We start from the raw sequence: 17,399 nt of genomic DNA, 5'->3' as shown, positions 1-17,399 counted from the left end.
AATACATTCATCACCTCTAAGGTCACATAAAGTACCTTGGTCGCGATCTAACCGAATTGGAACAGAATCCCGTGATGAGAGCGTTTAGCCGGATGTTTCCCAGAGCTCGCAGTGCTGAGAAACACCATGCTATCTATCGGGACTCTGTTGCAATTTGGGGCCTCAGTGGCGAATACCCCGCCAAGGCCGCACTTAGTTCCGCTTCCTGCACGGAGGAGCAGGGGCGGATCTACTATGAAACTATTGAAGCTTAAGCTTCAGGGCCCCTAATCCCGAAGGGGCCCCAGAAGCGACTTTAGTCCTCATTGCTTAAAGATTTGGGGTCTACTTTATGAGAAGGGGATTTAAAAAAATAATAATATTAATAATATAGTGTAATTCAATACAAAATAATAGTTAAAATAAAAATTTAAAGGTTATTAAAGTATCATGTAGGCTAGCGGTAAATGAAAAAACATTCAAATTAAGGATGTTTCATTCTAAATATATTGAATATAAAATAATTATAAATAATTTAAAACACTATTAACGACTTCCGGGTGCGGCTATGCCGAGGTAGGTTGCACGTTCGGCAGCTCCCGCCAGGAACGGACTTTTGGGCTCTCCAGAGGGGCCCCAACGGCAATTGTTCGATGGCTTCCAGTGTGGGAAGGTGACAGCAAGATCCCCCCGACATTATATGGATTGGACCAGGAGTGGAGCGGTTAAAAAAGTGATCTTGGGGCAGCGAAAAGTGCGAAGGAGGAAAAGCAAGATGGCGGCGGGTGGCGTCCCTGGTAGCCCGGCGGAGGATTTTGCTATTTTGGAAAGATGCGATGCCCCCTAGTGTGGAAGCTTGGATCAATGACATGGCAGGGTTCATCAAGCTGGAGAGGATAAAGTTTGCCTTGCGTGGGTCTGTGCAGGGGTTCCTCAGGCGGTGGCAACCGTTCCTAGACTATTTCGCGGAGCGTTAGGAGGAGGTCAGCAGCAGCAGCCCAGGGGCGGGGGGGGGGGGGGGGTTCTTTTGGGGGGGCGTTTGGGTGGGTGGGGGAGGGGGTTCCCTATAGGTGCTTTTAAATGTCATATGGGTGTTTATTGTATATGGGGGAAATCCAATGTATAATTTTTGATTGTTGTGTTCTTGTTTCTTTTTTTTTGTTGGGGGGGGGGGGGGGGGGTTGTTGAAAATCTGTTGAAAAATTTGAATAAATATATATATTTTAAAAAAAACACTATTAACATTTATGACAGAAATACAAACAGTAGATGACAAGTCGTAACAAAAAAGGGGAGCCATTGAAAAGGCAATCACAATGCGAACGTGAATTTTCAACGTGATAGAACTCATGATAGCGATCTAGACAAGAACTTTTTTCAATAAAGTGTTCATAAGGATACAATATTTTAATTACCCCTACTCAAAAATAAATGTTATATTTAGAAAAGTAAGGCAAGTAATAGAGGTGAAAGAGTGTTAGATTAGCCTAAGCCTATTGTTTTTATGAAGAGGTGAACGGAAGGTAGGCTACGACCGCATAGCCTAGGCTAATACTATATTACAAGTATTTATGAAAAAGTAATAAAAGGGTGAATTTGTGTTAAATTACAGGTATTTATTATGAAAAGTGTTCAAATAATGGTAAAATTGTGTTACATTACCTTAGCCCATGAGTTTTGGTAGCCTAGTCTTGCCTAACTTAGTCTAGCCTAGCGTAGGCTAGCTGGAACATAGCCTAGTTTAGCCTATTTAGTATAAATCTTAAAAAATGGCGCTTTACTTTCTGAGAAGGGTTTTAAAAAAAAACCTTTCTTAGAAAGTAGACCTAAAATGTTTTCCTTTCAGATAAATTTTCGGATGGAACAAGTGGTATTGCTTCTTTGAGAGGAGCTGACAAATTTAGGATAGAAGTTCTATATCAACTCTATGACTGCTTGATAATCCAGTTACGCAAGAGGATTGATCCATATGAGCAGATTGCGAAAAGGTTCAAGTTCCTCTCAGAATTTGTGAACAATTCTGAAATTGATGAGGACAGTATTAAACTTATAATATCCGTATTACAAAGATGATATTGATCACAAATTAGTAAAAGAGTGTTATCAGTTCAAAGAATATTTGCACCTTAGGAAATCCCAGAACACCGAAGAAAACACGGCATCTAAAATGCAATGCACAGAAGTTCTTCAGCTTATTTGGGAGCAACACCTAATTGAAGTGTTCCCCAATATTACTACTGCGCTTAAGCTGTACTCGACAATGCCTATCACGAGCTGTGAAGCAGAAAGGAAATTTTCAAAGCTATCCTTCATAAAGAACAAATTTCGGTCAACCATGACTGAAGAGCGCTTAAATTCTTTATGCATATTGGGCGGGATTGTCCACTCCCGCGCCGAAGTGCCCACGCCGTCATGAACGCCGTCGAGGTTCACGACGGCACAAAACGGCCCCTATCCCGACCGATTCAGGGCCCGATAATGGGCTAGGAGCGGGGCCGAGTCATTTACACGCAGCAGGCCTTGTCGCCACATAAAGGCGGCGCCGCATACAGGACGCCGCATAACTGGCGTCACCCGCGCATGCGTGGTTGCCGTCCTCTCCGAGTCCGCCCCGCAAGAAGATGTCAGACGGATCTTGCGGGGCTGCGGAAGAAAGGAGGTCCTCCTTCAGAGAGGACAGCCCGGCGATCGGTGGGCACCGATCGTGGGCCAGACCCCATTTGAGGCTCCCCCCGGTGTGGGATCCCCCCCCCACTGCAGGCCGCCCCCCACCCACCCCCAGCGTTCCCGCGCTGTTCCCACTGGCAGCGACCAGGTGTGGAAGGCGCTGGGGGGAACCCGCCGTTTTGGCCTGGCCGCTCGGCCCAGCCGGGCCTGAGAATAGCAGGGGTGCCGGAGAATCATCATTTTGGGTGTCTCGGGCGATTCTCTGGCCTGCGCCGTGGGGAACTCGGCGGGGCCGTTCTCGTCGAACGAAAATTCAGCGATCCAGGTGATTCTCCCAACCGGTGGGCGAGTGGAGAATCCCGCCCATTGTCTCTAGAAAATGACATTGCAAGGAAGCTCTCATATGACAAAACTGTACGTGAATATGTTGCTAGAAAAAACAGAAAAAAAGAGTATTTTGTAAAATATGCTTCATGTAGTATGTATTCTCATAGGTGTCTAAAATAAAAGATTATATTGACCGTGGTCTTTTCTATGTTTTATTTCATCATTCTATGATGCATCATGCATGTATATAACATTTGCCTAATTTTCATCCCCCCATAACTCGAAAACTATAAGGCATAGGACATTTTTATTCACACCAGGGACTTTGACATGTGAGATAATCCAGTACAGCAATTTTAATCAAAATCTGAGATGTAGTGGTTACATTTTTAAAAAATTGTGGTGATCTGTCGTGGAACAACCCCATTGAAGAAGATAACAGTGGTTACCCAGGCCTCGTTGCTGGTTGCGAAGGGGCCCCCATAACAGTTCAAGCTTCATGGCCCCAAAAATGTAGGTCCGCCACTGTTGAGGAGCTCCACTTGCCTGTATACAGTTCGAAGACTGATGGCCCATAGCGTCTCATGGATGTCCAGTTTTGAGTTGCTCAATATGTTTGAAATCTACCCCATTTAGCGTGGTGGTAGTGCCACCCAACACAATGGAAGATAGCCTCAACGTAAAGGCGGGGATTAATCTCCACAAGCCCTGTACGCAAGTCTTTCCCACCAATACTGCCATGGACACATGCATCTGCGACAGGTAGACTGGTAAGGATGAGATCAAGCCAAGTTTTTCCTCTTGTTTGTTCCCTCACCACCTGCCACACGCCACAGTCAGTAGTGGTGCTGTCAATCCATTTCTGGTGATGGACTTTGAAGTTCCCCTATCCAGATTCCATTCTGTGGCCCTTGTCACCCTCAATTCTTCCTCCAAGTGAAATTCATCATGGAGAAGTACTGATTCATCAGCTGACGGGGTAGGTGGAATAAGTGATAATCAGCAGGAGGTTTCCTTGCCCTTGTTTGACCTGATGTCATGAAGGCCTCATGGGTTCTGGAGTCAATGTTGGGGACACCTAGGCCAGATCCCTCTCAACTGCATACCATCGGTTGGTATGTCATGCTGGTGGTACAGGACAGATCCAGGGATGGTGATGGTGTCTGGGATATTATCTGTAAGGTATGATTCTGTGAGTATGACTATGCCAGGCTGCTGTTTGACTAGTCTGTGGCACAGTTTTCCCAATTCTTTGCACAATATGTTAGTAAGCAGGATTTTACAGATTAACAATGCTGGGTTTGCTATTGCATTCACGTGCTTCGTCTATGCTGAGTGATTTGTCACGTTTCATTCATTTTAAACTTCATAGTGGTTGGGACAGAGTAGCTTTTTTCAGAGGGCAAATATAAGTCAACCACGTTCCTATGGGCCTGGAGCCATATGTAGACCAGGCCAGGTACGGATGACAAATTTCCCATCCGAAACTGCATTTGTGAACCAACAATCAATGGTCACCACTCATAAGACTAGCTTTCAATTCTGCCATGGTGAGATTTGAACATGTGTCCCAGATGAGGGGCGGGATTCCCCGCTGGGTCGGAGAATCACCAGCGGGGGGGGCGGCATGAATCCCGCCCCACCACTCCGATGCCGGCTGCCAAATTCTCCGGTGCCGGTTTACGGGCGGGGGTGGGAATCACACCGCGCCGGTCGGGGGCAGTTGGCAGCGGCCCTCCCGGCAATTCCCTGGTCCCCGATGGGCCAAGCGGCCACCTGTTTTTGGCCAGTCCCGCCGGCATGAAAAAGACATGGTCCATCACGGCGGGACCCGGCTTGTCGGCCGTCTAGCGGGGTCCTCAGGGGGGCGCGGGGGGGGATCCGGCCCCAGGGGGGCCCCCACGGTGGCCTGGCCCGCAATCGGGGCCCACCAATCTGCGGGCGGGCCTGTACAGTGGGGCACTCTTTCCCTCTGTGCCGGTCTCTGTAGGGCTCCGCCATGGCCAGCATGGAGAAGAAACCCCCTTCGCATGCACAGGAAACATGCCGGCGGTTCTGCGAATGCGCCAGAACACGCCAGTGATTCTGCGCGTGCACCAACTCATGCTGGCCCATGGCGGCCCTCCGGTTGGTGCAGCGCCAACCCCGCCAGCGCTGGCCTAGCCCCCGGAAGTGCGGAGGATTCCGCAACTTCCGGGCGGCCCGACGCCGGAGTGGTTCGTGCTGCTCTTTGCGCCGGCGTCCCGCCAACTGCATGAGAATCCCGGCCAATGAGTCTAAACCTCTGGATCACTAGTCCAATGACATTATCCACTACGCCACTGCCTCCCCATTCTAAACTTGTCAGTGTTCTGCAGCAGACAGAATATATGAATATACATTCTGCAAGTGGCACATATTCTGTCCCTTCCTTGTGAGATGGATTTCATTATGTCTCCTGCTTCTAAACAGATACATCTCCAAGGTTCTGTGTATATCTGTGCTCATTTATGAATAGCTAGAGAACATTACACTGGGCAGCTTCCTTTCTACAAGAAGCAAAAATGATCAACTTACTGTTGTGTATTCTGCTGTATCACTGTAATCATGTGCCACCTATCCCGTGAGTACAGTAACTGTGTTTGCACTCACTGGTGATGAATTGTGCAGTCATTAATACTATATATTACCATAGTGATAGAAACTAGCAGTTCATACTTGATCTCGAGGCTCAGCATCTTCCATCCCTGCCACAGACTTAATGCAACTGATATCCATTTTGGCTTCCTTGAAGAAGGTGAAGAGTTTCAGTTGGAGGTAATCACCATATCTCTGTTTTCATTTAGGAGTGACTGAAGGCCAACTTCTTCAATGAGTACAGTTATTTGTGCTGAGTGATAATGGTTACCTCATGTACAATTTAAATACTCAGCTCAATTTATGTTGCTGGACACATATTGGATAATGTTATGCTGCACGGTTTGCTGTTCTACTTGCAGTATTATGGTTAACATTCCCGGAAATTATTTATGTTTATTTATCTAATTTCTCATAGATAAATAACTGGAAAAATGTACTTTACAGTGGTCATTACTTTAACTCATTCCTTTGCGTTTTTTCAGCTGGAAAGTATTTTTGCGTGCCTACCTGTAGGTTAACCTAATGCCATAAGATGAGTGGTTCTTATGCTTATGCTCTGACCTGGAGCTGAATTTGAGAATTACACCATTATCAAATTAGAATTCAGCATTCTAAAGTTAATTTTTTTTGCGTCCAAAAATATTGCCATAAAAAATGATTCACTGATCTCACACTATAGGTGGTATTTTTTTGAAAGGCAAAGGGAGTTGGGGAAATTAAATCCCCCCAAATTAGGAGGGTCCCAACACCAAGCAGCCTTCTTCCTGGTCTCACTGAGATGGGATTGAAGCCTAGTGGGGAACCCAGTTGGATCTGTCGGGTAAATTGTTAAGTTACTTAAAAAGCCAATTAAGAATGATTTTAACCCTCAATTATGGATTTGCCAGGCAGGGTACATTTTTCCAGATCGGTCACAACTCACCAGAGTCACCAAGGCAAATGCATAGTGGGAAGAACTTCTTCAGTGAAACTGACAAGCTGGAAAGGCTTTGATCTGAGGATCTCCCAGCATCAGCATTGAAAGACTGCTGTTCAAAGCACTTCTTCGCTCAGTGAATGCTACCACTGTTTGAGAGGGGGTTGTTAACTTCTTGGTGGCAATTCACTTATCTAGAACTTTCATTGATCTTTGGCTGCCCTGCTGCCAGTCTTCATCATCATAGCATGCAGTTCCACCTTGCACCCCTGAGGGAAAACCATAGAGGAAGCACCAAGGTTAACAGCCTCAGCAGAGGCAATACCACCAGCAGCATGTGCTCCAGTTGCCTTCTCCTCAGCTGCATTACCCTTGAAAGAGCAAAGAGGATGGACATCAAGTTTCATCTGGAAGAAGGTGAGACTGCTCAACACAGTGCATACAGGCAAGGGATCAACCCTCTCAACACGTGTGACCACCAGTGCCACAGATTTTCAAAGCAGTTGTTGCTAATATCCGCAATCATCTGGAGCAAGGCCTCCTTCTTAATGGGGCAAGTGGGCACACATTGGCATTAGCAGTGGCTGATTAAGGTGCCTGTTACTGGAGGGTCGCCAATCTCCTCACTGACCCCCAACTCCCCTCCCCCCCCCCTCCCTCCCAGGGCAGGTTGTGCACTCTCTTTTCCTGCATGAAGAGAAAGGTGATGGGTGGGAGCATTAGCTTGTGAGGAGGGAATGGAAGCATAACATTTAGAGAGGACTAACTGTGAGGCTTGGATGCAAGAGGACATCGGGATGAGGGTGAGTGGCAGTTCTGGCTGCTCAGATGGGGATATAGGAGGTTGTGGAGAGAGATGAATGAGTGGGGCTACAAAGTGTGTTGTCCTGAGGAGTGCTGTGCAGGAGGATGCTGGGAAAGTCAAAGTGTGGGGCTCTAATTGTTTGATGCCACTCAACTGCCATTTCTTTCTGAAGTCCTGGATCCTGTTGATGCACTGTTTCCAGGTTGGAGAGACTACACTTCTGCTGGTGACTTCCTCCGTCACATCCATCCATCCATGCCTGCTTAGTTTGAGAGACTGGCCTCCTCCGCCCATTCTTGGAAGAGCTCACCTTGCTGCAGCCCCTTAGATCCCATAGCAGGAGCTCCAGGTAAGATTGAGAGACCCTGAGAGCAGCATTCTCAGGATTCCTTTCCATCCTGAAGTTTCTGCAGTCTCAAAATCCAAGCGCTAGTCCCTTCTAACATGGCTAACTAGAGATCCTTCCTTTGTTAGAATGAACACCAGCCCTTCTTAATTGGTTTGGGAAGGTGGAGGTGGAATGTTAATGCTGTGGCTCTGGGAAAGAGCCTTGGCAAAGACTCCTTTACTATTCAGGTTCCCAACCTGCAAATGGTCCTGCTGTTTGGGCAGGACCTAGTTTGGTAGCTTAAATTATAATTATTATTGCTTTGTCATTGCCTCTTCTTATGTACTTCAGTATATATAAATGCAGGAACAAAATTGTGTGCTTTCAGTTTGCTCATTGAAACACAACAAGAATAAAAATCATCGTGTGCTGAATATGTCAAAGAACATTTGGGGTGGAAATATCAAGAGGAAATTACTTTTTTTGTTTCTTATCTATTTATAATGAGAAAAGGCTTTGATAGAACAACTTGCATTTATATAGCACTTTGTTGTGTCCTTAGTATGTTCCAAAGCACTTTACATCCAAATAAGTTACTTTTACTTGTCACGGAGGCAAAACCAGCAGCTAATTTCCAAGATTATGCAAACAGCAAGTGAGATGACTCGGGTTGATCTGTTTTTGGTGGAGTTGGCTGAAAGAGGAAAGATATCCAGGACAATGTCCTCCTCTTCTTCCACTTTTCCATCCATCTGAATAGGCAGAAGGCCTTTAGAATAAACAAGTCATCCAGAAGACAGCAATGTAGCAGTTCTTCAAAACTGCACCTAAGTGTCAATTTTAAATACATGCTCAAGTCCTAACTCAGAAGATAGAGTGCCACTGACTGAGCCAAACTAACACTTTCATGCATTGGAAGTCCACACATAAGAACATAAAACTCAAAACCAAGATGCAAGGACTGCTGCAGTGATTCTTGATCATTTAACCGCTACCAGAAAGTCTCAGCTCTGAATCCCAAGGGTACGGATCTTTTAAAGCAATTGGGTATCCTCTGTCATGTTTTGATGCCTACTCAGATGGACGGTCAGGTGGAAGTATTCCTACTAAGGAGAAACAGTGACATAATTCGACTTTCTTCATTGTTATTAATCAATCACAGAGTCACTTAAAGGAAATCATGGCAAAATCTTGGAACCAAACTACCCCACCTTCTCTTATGCAAATGTCAAAACTACTAACATCTATGCTCTAACACTGTAAATGGCAATTTCTGTGACCAAAATTAACCATATGAAACTATATTAAAATATATTTTGATGAATGACTGGCATCCATAAATGAGACAGAAATACTTGGATCGCAACTACTTTCCATATCCTCTATCTTGAACATTTTCTGCTATGAAGCAACCCTTTCTTTTTGCAATATAAATGACTATACAGTGCAGGCTGTGCATGATGGTCCATTAGCCTAGGCACATCGTAAATCTTCTATGCATACAAGCAAGCTGCACCTATTCCTTACCTGGCTCTTTGTTGCTGCAACCTTAGCAAATAATGCTTGGGACACTTTGGCCCTCTTCATTTCCTGCTGAATCTCATCGTAAATGGAAGCATTAATATTAAGTGCACAGCCTTCCGATTTACCATTCCATTCAGTTGTAATGGAGGACGTTTTGACCTAGATAAAGGTTTAATCTGAGTTAATAATGTACTATAAGAAAGTAGAAATACAAAGGCAACATCACCCTGCTGATAATGTGTTACAGGAGTTGTTTCACTCATGTAAAAGTACTCATAATTTACAAGACGTACAAGCTTGAGTGAGCCATGATGGTTACATAGAACAAGCATCACTGGTGTTTTTTCCCCTAAAGTTTGTAGAAGAGAATGATCCCCAGGATCCTCACTGAACCTTTAAATACACTTCAGAATGATACATCAATTGTTAGATAATAATTTGCATGTCTATTATACTTTCTCTATTTCAATGGTGTGAATTATCTGTATGCTGCGCAGTAGAACCTATTCAATCTCACAGAATAAAAGGATATTTTGCATTCACGTGTTGCCTTGCTGAAATGTATTTATTTCTTGGAATTCTCATGGTGCCTAGCTGCTCAAGTGTTGGCATGACCACCAGTGAAGTTACAAAGTAATGCTCTTAAAGGTAACACTAGGACAGCGCATTTCTTCCCATTAATAATTATAAGATTGAGACAAAGTAACGGATCAAGATCTCTTCCTTATAAAACTGAGTGGGAGGTTCTAGTGAAAACAGTACATCAGGTATCATTTAAAAACCAAGCAAGACGTCTCAATGAAAATGAAAAAGATTCCGGGTCACTGATGCAAGCATGGAGAGTATTTTACAAGAATATCAAAAATCAAAAATCTTTTCTCTTTTCTTCCATTACGTCTCACTTGTGAAACAAATTCTTAGAGAGAGCTGAACAAATAATCACAGCAAACTGCATACTTTGAGCAGCAATTTAAAAAAGTCCACAAGGTGTGAGTCCACCAATAATCTTTCTTATTACTTTTTCCCATTGGGAATTTTGTTCTCTTTTTCCTCTGAAGGTAATGAGTTTTGTGCTTTCTGGGTGTGTCATCATCAGAAGATTTGTTCAAGTGCATGGGTGCAATTTGACAGCCTCATCGCGTCTGACTTGGTGTCAGGACAAGGCCGTTGTGACCTCTTGTGGGTGAGAAACGGTGAGCGAGACTCAATGAAATCTCGCGAGACATCACAATCTGGATCTCAACCTCACTGGGCTCATTAGGCTCAGTTAAATATGCATTTGCGAGATTCTCCATGTGCCCGGAACCTAACGGCCGTGCTTTGGAGATCTCGCCAGGGCACCATTTAGTACGTGGACCATTCGTAACGGCACCTGGTGGTGTCTCCCAGGCCATTGGCGACCTAGGATGGTCGGGAATAGGACAGGCTGGTACTCTGGCACTCCCTTTGGCACTGGACACCTTGGAAGGAGCACTGCCAGTGTGCCCAGGTGGCATTGCCAGGGTGCCAGGGTACCAGGTTGGCACTGCAAGGGATTGGGACCAAGGGGGATTCACCAGGTGGAGGGGAGGTGAGGGGGGCCTCGGGGGCGTCCCCAAGTTTTGGGGGGGGGGGGGGGGTTGTTGAGAAGGATTGGGGCTGCCAGACAAAATGTGGTACTTCAGACAAAATGGTGCCCCGATCTGTATCCCAAGGCCAAATAAAACAACAAAGTGCCATTGAATAGCGCCGAAAAAACCCACTAAACGCGCCCAAAACTGGACGAAATGACTAGAGGCTGCTTTCTCCTTGCAGGACGGTTGCTATTTCAGGCTCCCACAGGGAACACGCACCCGAGGCTGCACGGCATCGAAGCTTTGCAGTGCAGGAAGAGATTTGGACGCCATTTTTAAATGGCAGCCTGATCTCCCCACCCATTGACGTGACCCCCCACCCCAACTCACCTGTTGGGGGTCCTCCGGCACTCCCTCGCACCCCACCACATACCGGCAGGACACCCCAGGGCCAGATTCCCAGCGCAGGCAAAATGTCACCGTGGCACTGTCAGGGTGCACATGTGACACTGCCAAGGTGCCCAGATGGCACCAGGAGTCCCAGGGTGCCAGCCTAGCCAGAGGCCGACCACCTCTGGTCACCTGGGAGGTCCCCTACCCAAGTGCCGGTACGCCTGGTGCCCATTTGTGTGGACCTGTACTAATCAACGCTCAGCTGAGACCTCCTTGGCGAGGCCGATAGACGCCGGGTGGCTGTCGATCCGAAGTCAGCACGGCTAATTATGTTTTTAAACTCACTCTACCATGCGAGACTGGGCCCTATCCATTGTGGGCAGACCCAGATCATATGACGTCCCGCGAGATCTGGTACGAAGGTTCCCCACGCACTCCACCCATGAACATCGTGACCCCCCCCGGCAGACTTGGGCAACACCTCAACTCTTGACCCTGGAGGAGCAACTTGCCCATCACTAAATATCTGCACCACCCCCACACACCATGCAAGCATGCGGTGAGCCCCCCACCCATCCTTGCCGGCATTGGTTCTCCCCCCTCCCCCAGTGAGCGATACCCCAAAATGGGGGTGCCAGGGGCTCCACCACTTCAGGTCCCCCCCCCACCTTTCAGTGGGTCTGGAGCATCACACTCTTTTCAAAGCCCGGCGCGAAACCCGTTTAGGGGTTCTCCTGTAATTCTTTGGGGATAGTGGGAGGTATGCCTGGTGCAACAGAGGGTGGGGGGGGGGGGGAGGGGGGATGGGAAGGGGAGGGTCAGAATTGCGTTATTTGTATCTTCCTCTCAACCTCTCTTCCTACGTACTTTTGTACAATCAGAAAATTTGGCTATCCCTTCACCCAATTCAATAGAAAAGATTGTAAATAGTTGAGGCGTCGGCACTGATCCCTGTGATGCTCCAATTGTTACAGTTTGCTGACTAGAAAATTACCCAATTGTCACGAATTTCTGTTCCCTGATAGTTAACCAATCCTCTATCAATGCCAATATAACACCAATGTGCTCTCATTTCGTTTAGCAACCGTTTTATGTGGATTCTTAGAAGATGCCTTTTGGAAATCCAAATACACTACATCTACAATATAGTCTGTCCCTTCATCTAAGTCATTGATATAGATCGTAAATAGTTGAGGTTCCAGCACTGATCCATGCAGCACAGGCAAGAGACCAAATTTGACAACACATGCTCTGTAAGACTCAACTTGTCAATAAATAAACTCAGTAAACTATTTATATTAACATTTGACACTATCGTAAAAATGAATTCTGACAGGTTTTAACTCCATTTTCAACAATCTACATGGGCCCATCTTCCTTATAATGGGGTGGATCCACCCCTTCCGCAGCTGGCAGCAGGGTTTCCAATCCATTGGAGAATCGAGCACAGACTAAAAATGGGATTGTGCCCTTCCGATGCACTAGTCATCTGCCGGTGGTGGCAATGGACTACACGCCCCCTGTCGGTGGGAGGGTGCAAATGGGTAATTTGCTCACATTTGCATCTGATTAGCAGGCTGGAAGGCCACTTCTCCACCCGCCCCCCCATCTTGTGAGTGTAATGTAGGTGTCCCCGAAAGTGCACTGGAGGACCCCCTCACATTCCCAATGCAAATACTACAACTCTCGCCCTACAATCAGACACCACTGCCCCCAACAGACACCCAACAGAGACCACCCCACCTCTCCACTATCTGACACCCCCAGAAGAGACCCCCCATGAGACCCCCATCAGAGGCACACCCTACAGAGATCCCCCAAAAGAGACTACCCAACAGATACCTTCCTTCCTGCTATGAAAAAAGAAGATATCATAGCACTTAGCTGTCTTTGCTTTGGTGAGGGGCTGTCAATCATAGCAAGAGTGTTTACAAGCATTGTGGTGAGTATTAAAGCAGGGTAATGGAGTTGCATTCAAGCATGAAGGCAAAGTTCAATGAACAATCCACAAAACAGCTTTTGGGGCGGCGGGGGTCTCTGTTGGGGAGCGGGGTCTCTGTTGGGGAGCGGGGTCTCTGTTGGGGAGCGGGGTCGCTGCTGGGGAGCGGGGTCTCTGCTGGGGAGCGGGGTCTCTGCTGGGGAGCGGGGTCTCTGCTGGGGAGCGGGGTCTCTGCTGGGGAGCGGGGTCTCTGCTGGGGAGCGGGGTCTCTGCTGGGGAGCGGGGTCTCTGCTGGGGAGCGGGGTCTCTGCTGGGGAGCGGGGTCTCTGCTGGGGAGCGGGGTCTCTGCTGGGGAGCGGGGTCTCTGCTGGGGAGCGGGGTCTCTGCTGGGGAGCGGGGTCTCTGCTGGGGAGCGGGGTCTCTGCTGGGGAGCGGGGTCTCTGCTGGGGGTGGTGATCCATGTTGGGGTGGAATCCCTTGTGAGGTGGGGTCTCTGTTAGGGGGGTCACTGTTGGGGGGGGTCGTCACTGTTGGGGGGGGTCGTCACTGTTGGGGGGGTCGTCACTGTTGGGGGGGTCGTCACTGTTGGGGGGGTCGTCACTGTTGGGGGGGTCGTCACTGTTGGGGGGGTCGTCACTGTTGGGGGGGTCGTCACTGTTGGGGGGGGTCGTCACTGTTGGGGGGGGTCGTCACTGTTGGGGGGGGTCGTCACTGTTGGGGGGGTCGTCACTGTTGGGGGGGCACTCTCTGTCTGTTGGGGGGGCACTCTCTGTCTGTTGGGGGGGCACTCTCTGTCTGTTGGGGGGGCACTCTCTGTCTGTTGGGGGGGCACTCTCTGTCTGTTGGGGGGGCACTCTCTGTCTGTTGGGGGGGCACTCTCTGTCTGTTGGGGGGGCACTCTCTGTCTGTTGGGGGGGCACTCTCTGTCTGTTGGGGGGGCACTCTCTGTCTGTTGGGGGGGCACTCTCTGTCTGTTGGGGGGGCACTCTCTGTCTGTTGGGGGGCACTCTCTGTCTGTTGGGGGGGCACTCTCTGTCTGTTGGGGGGGCACTCTCTGTCTGTTGGGGGGGCACTCTCTGTCTGTTGGGGGGGCACTCTCTGTCTGTTGGGGGGGCACTCTCTGTCTGTTGGGGGGGCACTCTCTGTCTGTTGGGGGGGCACTCTCTGTCTGTTGGGGGGGCACTCTCTGTCTGTTGGGGGGGCACTCTCTGTCTGTTGGGGGGGCACTCTCTGTCTGTTGGGGGGGCACTCTCTGTCTGTTGGGGGGGCACTCTCTGTCTGTTGGGGGGGCACTCTCTGTCTGTTGGGGGGGCACTCTCTGTCTGTTGGGGGGGCACTCTCTGTCTGTTGGGGGGGCACTCTCTGTCTGTTGGGGGGGCACTCTCTGTCTGTTGGGGGGGCACTCTCTGTCTGTCGGGGGGGCACTCTCTGTCTGTCGGGGGGGCACTCTCTGTCTGTCGGGGGGGCACTCTCTGTCTGTCGGGGGGGCACTCTGTCTGTCGGGGGGGCACTCTCTGTCTGTCGGGGGGGCACTCTCTGTCTGTCGGGGGGGCACTCTCTGTCTGTCGGGGGGGCACTCTCTGTCTGTCGGGGGGGCACTCTCTGTCTGTCGGGGGGGCACTCTCTGTCTGTCGGGGGGGCACTCTCTGTCTGTCGGGGGGGCACTCTCTGTCTGTCGGGGGGGCACTCTCTGTCTGTCGGGGGGGGCACTCTCTGTCTGTTGGGGGGGCACTCTCTGTCTGTTGGGGGGGCACTCTCTGTCTGTTGGGGGGGCACTCTCTGTCTGTTGGGGGGGCACTCTCTGTCTGTTGGGGGGGCACTCTCTGTCTGTTGGGGGGGCACTCTCTGTCTGTTGGGGGGGCACTCTCTGTCTGTTGGGGGGGCACTCTCTGTCTGTTGGGGGGGCACTCTCTGTTGGGGGGGCACTCTCTGTTGGGGGGGCAGCTCTCTGTTGGGGGGGGCGCTCTCTGTTGGGGGGGCGCTCTCTGTGGGGGGGGGCGCTCTCTGTGGGGGGGGGGCGCTCTCTGTGGGGGGGGGCGCTCTCTGTTGGGGGGGGCGCTCTCTGTTGGGGGGGGCGCTCTCTGTTGGGGGGGGCGCTCTCTGTTGGGGGGGCGCTCTCTGTTGGGGGGGCGCTCTCTGTTGGGGGGGCGCTCTCTGTTGGGGGGGCGCTCTCTGTTGGGGGGGCGCTCTCTGTTGGGGGGGCGCTCTCTGTTGGGGGGGCGCTCTCTGTTGGGGGGGCGCTCTCTGTTGGGGGGGCGCTCTCTGTTGGGGGGGCGCTCTCTGTTGGGGGGGCGCTCTCTGTTGGGGGGGCGCTCTCTGTTGGGGGGGCGCTCTCTGTTGGGGGGGCGCTCTCTGTTGGGGGGGCGCTCTCTGTTGGGGGGGCGCTCTCTGTTGGGGGGGCGCTCTCTGTTGGGGGGGCGCTCTCTGTTGGGGGGGCGCTCTCTGTTGGGGGGGGCGCTCTCTGTTGGGGGGGCGCTCTCTGTTGGGGGGGCGCTCTCTGTTGGGGGGGCGCTCTCTGTTGGGGGGGCGCTCTCTGTTGGGGGGGCGCTCTCTGTTGGGGGGGCGCTCTCTGTTGGGGGGGCGCTCTCTGTTGGGGGGGCGCTCTCTGTTGGGGGGCGCTCTGTTGGGGCCCTCTGTTGGGGGGCGCTCTCTGTTGGGGGGGCGCTCTCTGTTGGGGGGGCGCTCTCTGTTGGGGGGGCGCTCTCTGTTGGGGGGGCGCTCTCTGTTGGGGGGGCGCTCTCTGTTGGGGGGGCGCTCTCTGTTGGGGGGGCGCTCTCTGTTGGGGGGGCGCTCTCTGTTGGGGGGGCGCTCTCTGTTGGGGGGGCGCTCTCTGTTGGGGGGGCGCTCTCTGTTGGGGGGGCGCTCTCTGTTGGGGGGGCGCTCTCTGTTGGGGGGGCGCTCTCTGTTGGGGGGGCGCTCTCTGTTGGGGGGGCGCTCTCTGTTGGGGGGGCGCTCTCTGTTGGGGGGGCGCTCTCTGTTGGGGGGGCGCTCTCTGTTGGGGGGGCGCTCTCTGTTGGGGGGGCGCTCTCTGTTGGGGGGGCGCTCTCTGTTGGGGGGGCGCTCTCTGTTGGGGGGGCGCTCTCTGTTGGGGGGGCGCTCTCTGTTGGGGGGGCGCTCTCTGTTGGGGGGGCGCTCTCTGTTGGGGGGGCGCTCTCTGTTGGGGGGGCGCTCTCTGTTGGGGGGGCGCTCTCTGTTGGGGGGGCGCTCTCTGTTGGGGGGGCGCTCTCTGTTGGGGGGGCGCTCTCTGTTGGGGGGGCGCTCTCTGTTGGGGGGGCGCTCTCTGTTGGGGGGGCGCTCTCTGTTGGGGGGGCGCTCTCTGTTGGGGGGGCGCTCTCTGTTGGGGGGGGCGCTCTCTGTTGGGGGGGCGCTCTCTGTTGGGGGGGCGCTCTCTGTTGGGGGGGCGCTCTCTGTTGGGGGGGCGCTCTCTGTTGGGGGGGCGCTCTCTGTTGGGGGGGGCGCTCTCTGTTGGGGGGGCGCTCTCTGTTGGGGGGGCGCTCTCTGTTGGGGGGGCGCTCTCTGTTGGGGGGGCGCTCTCTGTTGGGGGGGCGCTCTCTGTTGGGGGGGCGCTCTCTGTTGGGGGGGCGCTCTCTGTTGGGGGGGCGCTCTCTGTTGGGGGGTGCGCTCTCTGTTGGGGGGGCGCTCTCTGTTGGGGGGGCGCTCTCTGTTGGGGGGGCGCTCTCTGTTGGGGGGGCGCTCTCTGTTGGGGGGGCGCTCTCTGTTGGGGGGGCGCTCTCTGTTGGGGGGGCGCTCTCTGTTGGGGGGGCGCTCTCTGTTGGGGGGGCGCTCTCTGTTGGGGGGGCGCTCTCTGTTGGGGGGGCGCTCTCTGTTGGGGGGGCGCTCTCTGTTGGGGGGGCGCTCTCTGTTGGGGGGGCGCTCTCTGTTGGGGGGGCGCTCTCTGTTGGGGGGGCGCTCTCTGTTGGGGGGGCGCTCTCTGTTGGGGGGGCGCTCTCTGTTGGGGGGGCGCTCTCTGTTGGGGGGGCGCTCTCTGTTGGGGGGGCGCTCTCTGTTGGGGGGGCGCTCTCTGTTGGGGGGGGCGCTCTCTGTTGGGGGGGCGCTCTCTGTTGGGGGGGCGCTCTCTGTTGGGGGGGCGCTCTCTGTTGGGGGGGGCGCTCTCTGTTGGGGGGGCGCTCTCTGTTGGGGGGGCGCTCTCTGTTGGGGGGGCGCTCTCTGTTGGGGGGGCGCTCTCTGTTGGGGGGGCGCTCTCTGTTGGGGGGGCGCTCTCTGTTGGGGGGGCGCTCTCTGTTGGGGGGGCGCTCTCTGTTGGGGGGGCGCTCTCTGTTGGGGGGGCGCTCTCTGTTGGGGGGGCGCTCTCTGTTGGGGGGGCGCTCTCTGTTGGGGGGGCGCTCTCT

General features: G+C 52.2%; 1 protein-coding gene across 7 annotated transcripts in view; it reads right to left on the bottom strand.

The window, feature by feature from the left end:
* LOC140424993 (DNA-binding protein SATB1-like) overlaps nt 1-17,399 on the bottom strand; it is a 220,936-nt gene that overhangs the window by 97,631 nt on the left and 105,906 nt on the right. For all 7 annotated transcript variants that reach the window (XM_072508753.1, XM_072508748.1, XM_072508750.1 and 4 more), the window contains one exon: nt 9,169-9,324. In XM_072508753.1, coding sequence (XP_072364854.1) covers nt 9,169-9,324 — 156 coding nt within the window. The remainder of the gene's footprint in view (nt 1-9,168; nt 9,325-17,399) is intronic.

The sequence above is a fragment of the Scyliorhinus torazame genome, chromosome 6 (genome assembly GCF_047496885.1).
Source record: "Scyliorhinus torazame isolate Kashiwa2021f chromosome 6, sScyTor2.1, whole genome shotgun sequence".
NCBI classification, from domain to species: domain Eukaryota; kingdom Metazoa; phylum Chordata; class Chondrichthyes; order Carcharhiniformes; family Scyliorhinidae; genus Scyliorhinus; species Scyliorhinus torazame.
The sequence above is the reverse complement of the archived record's forward strand: the minus strand, read 5'-3'. Positions and strand labels throughout refer to the sequence as shown.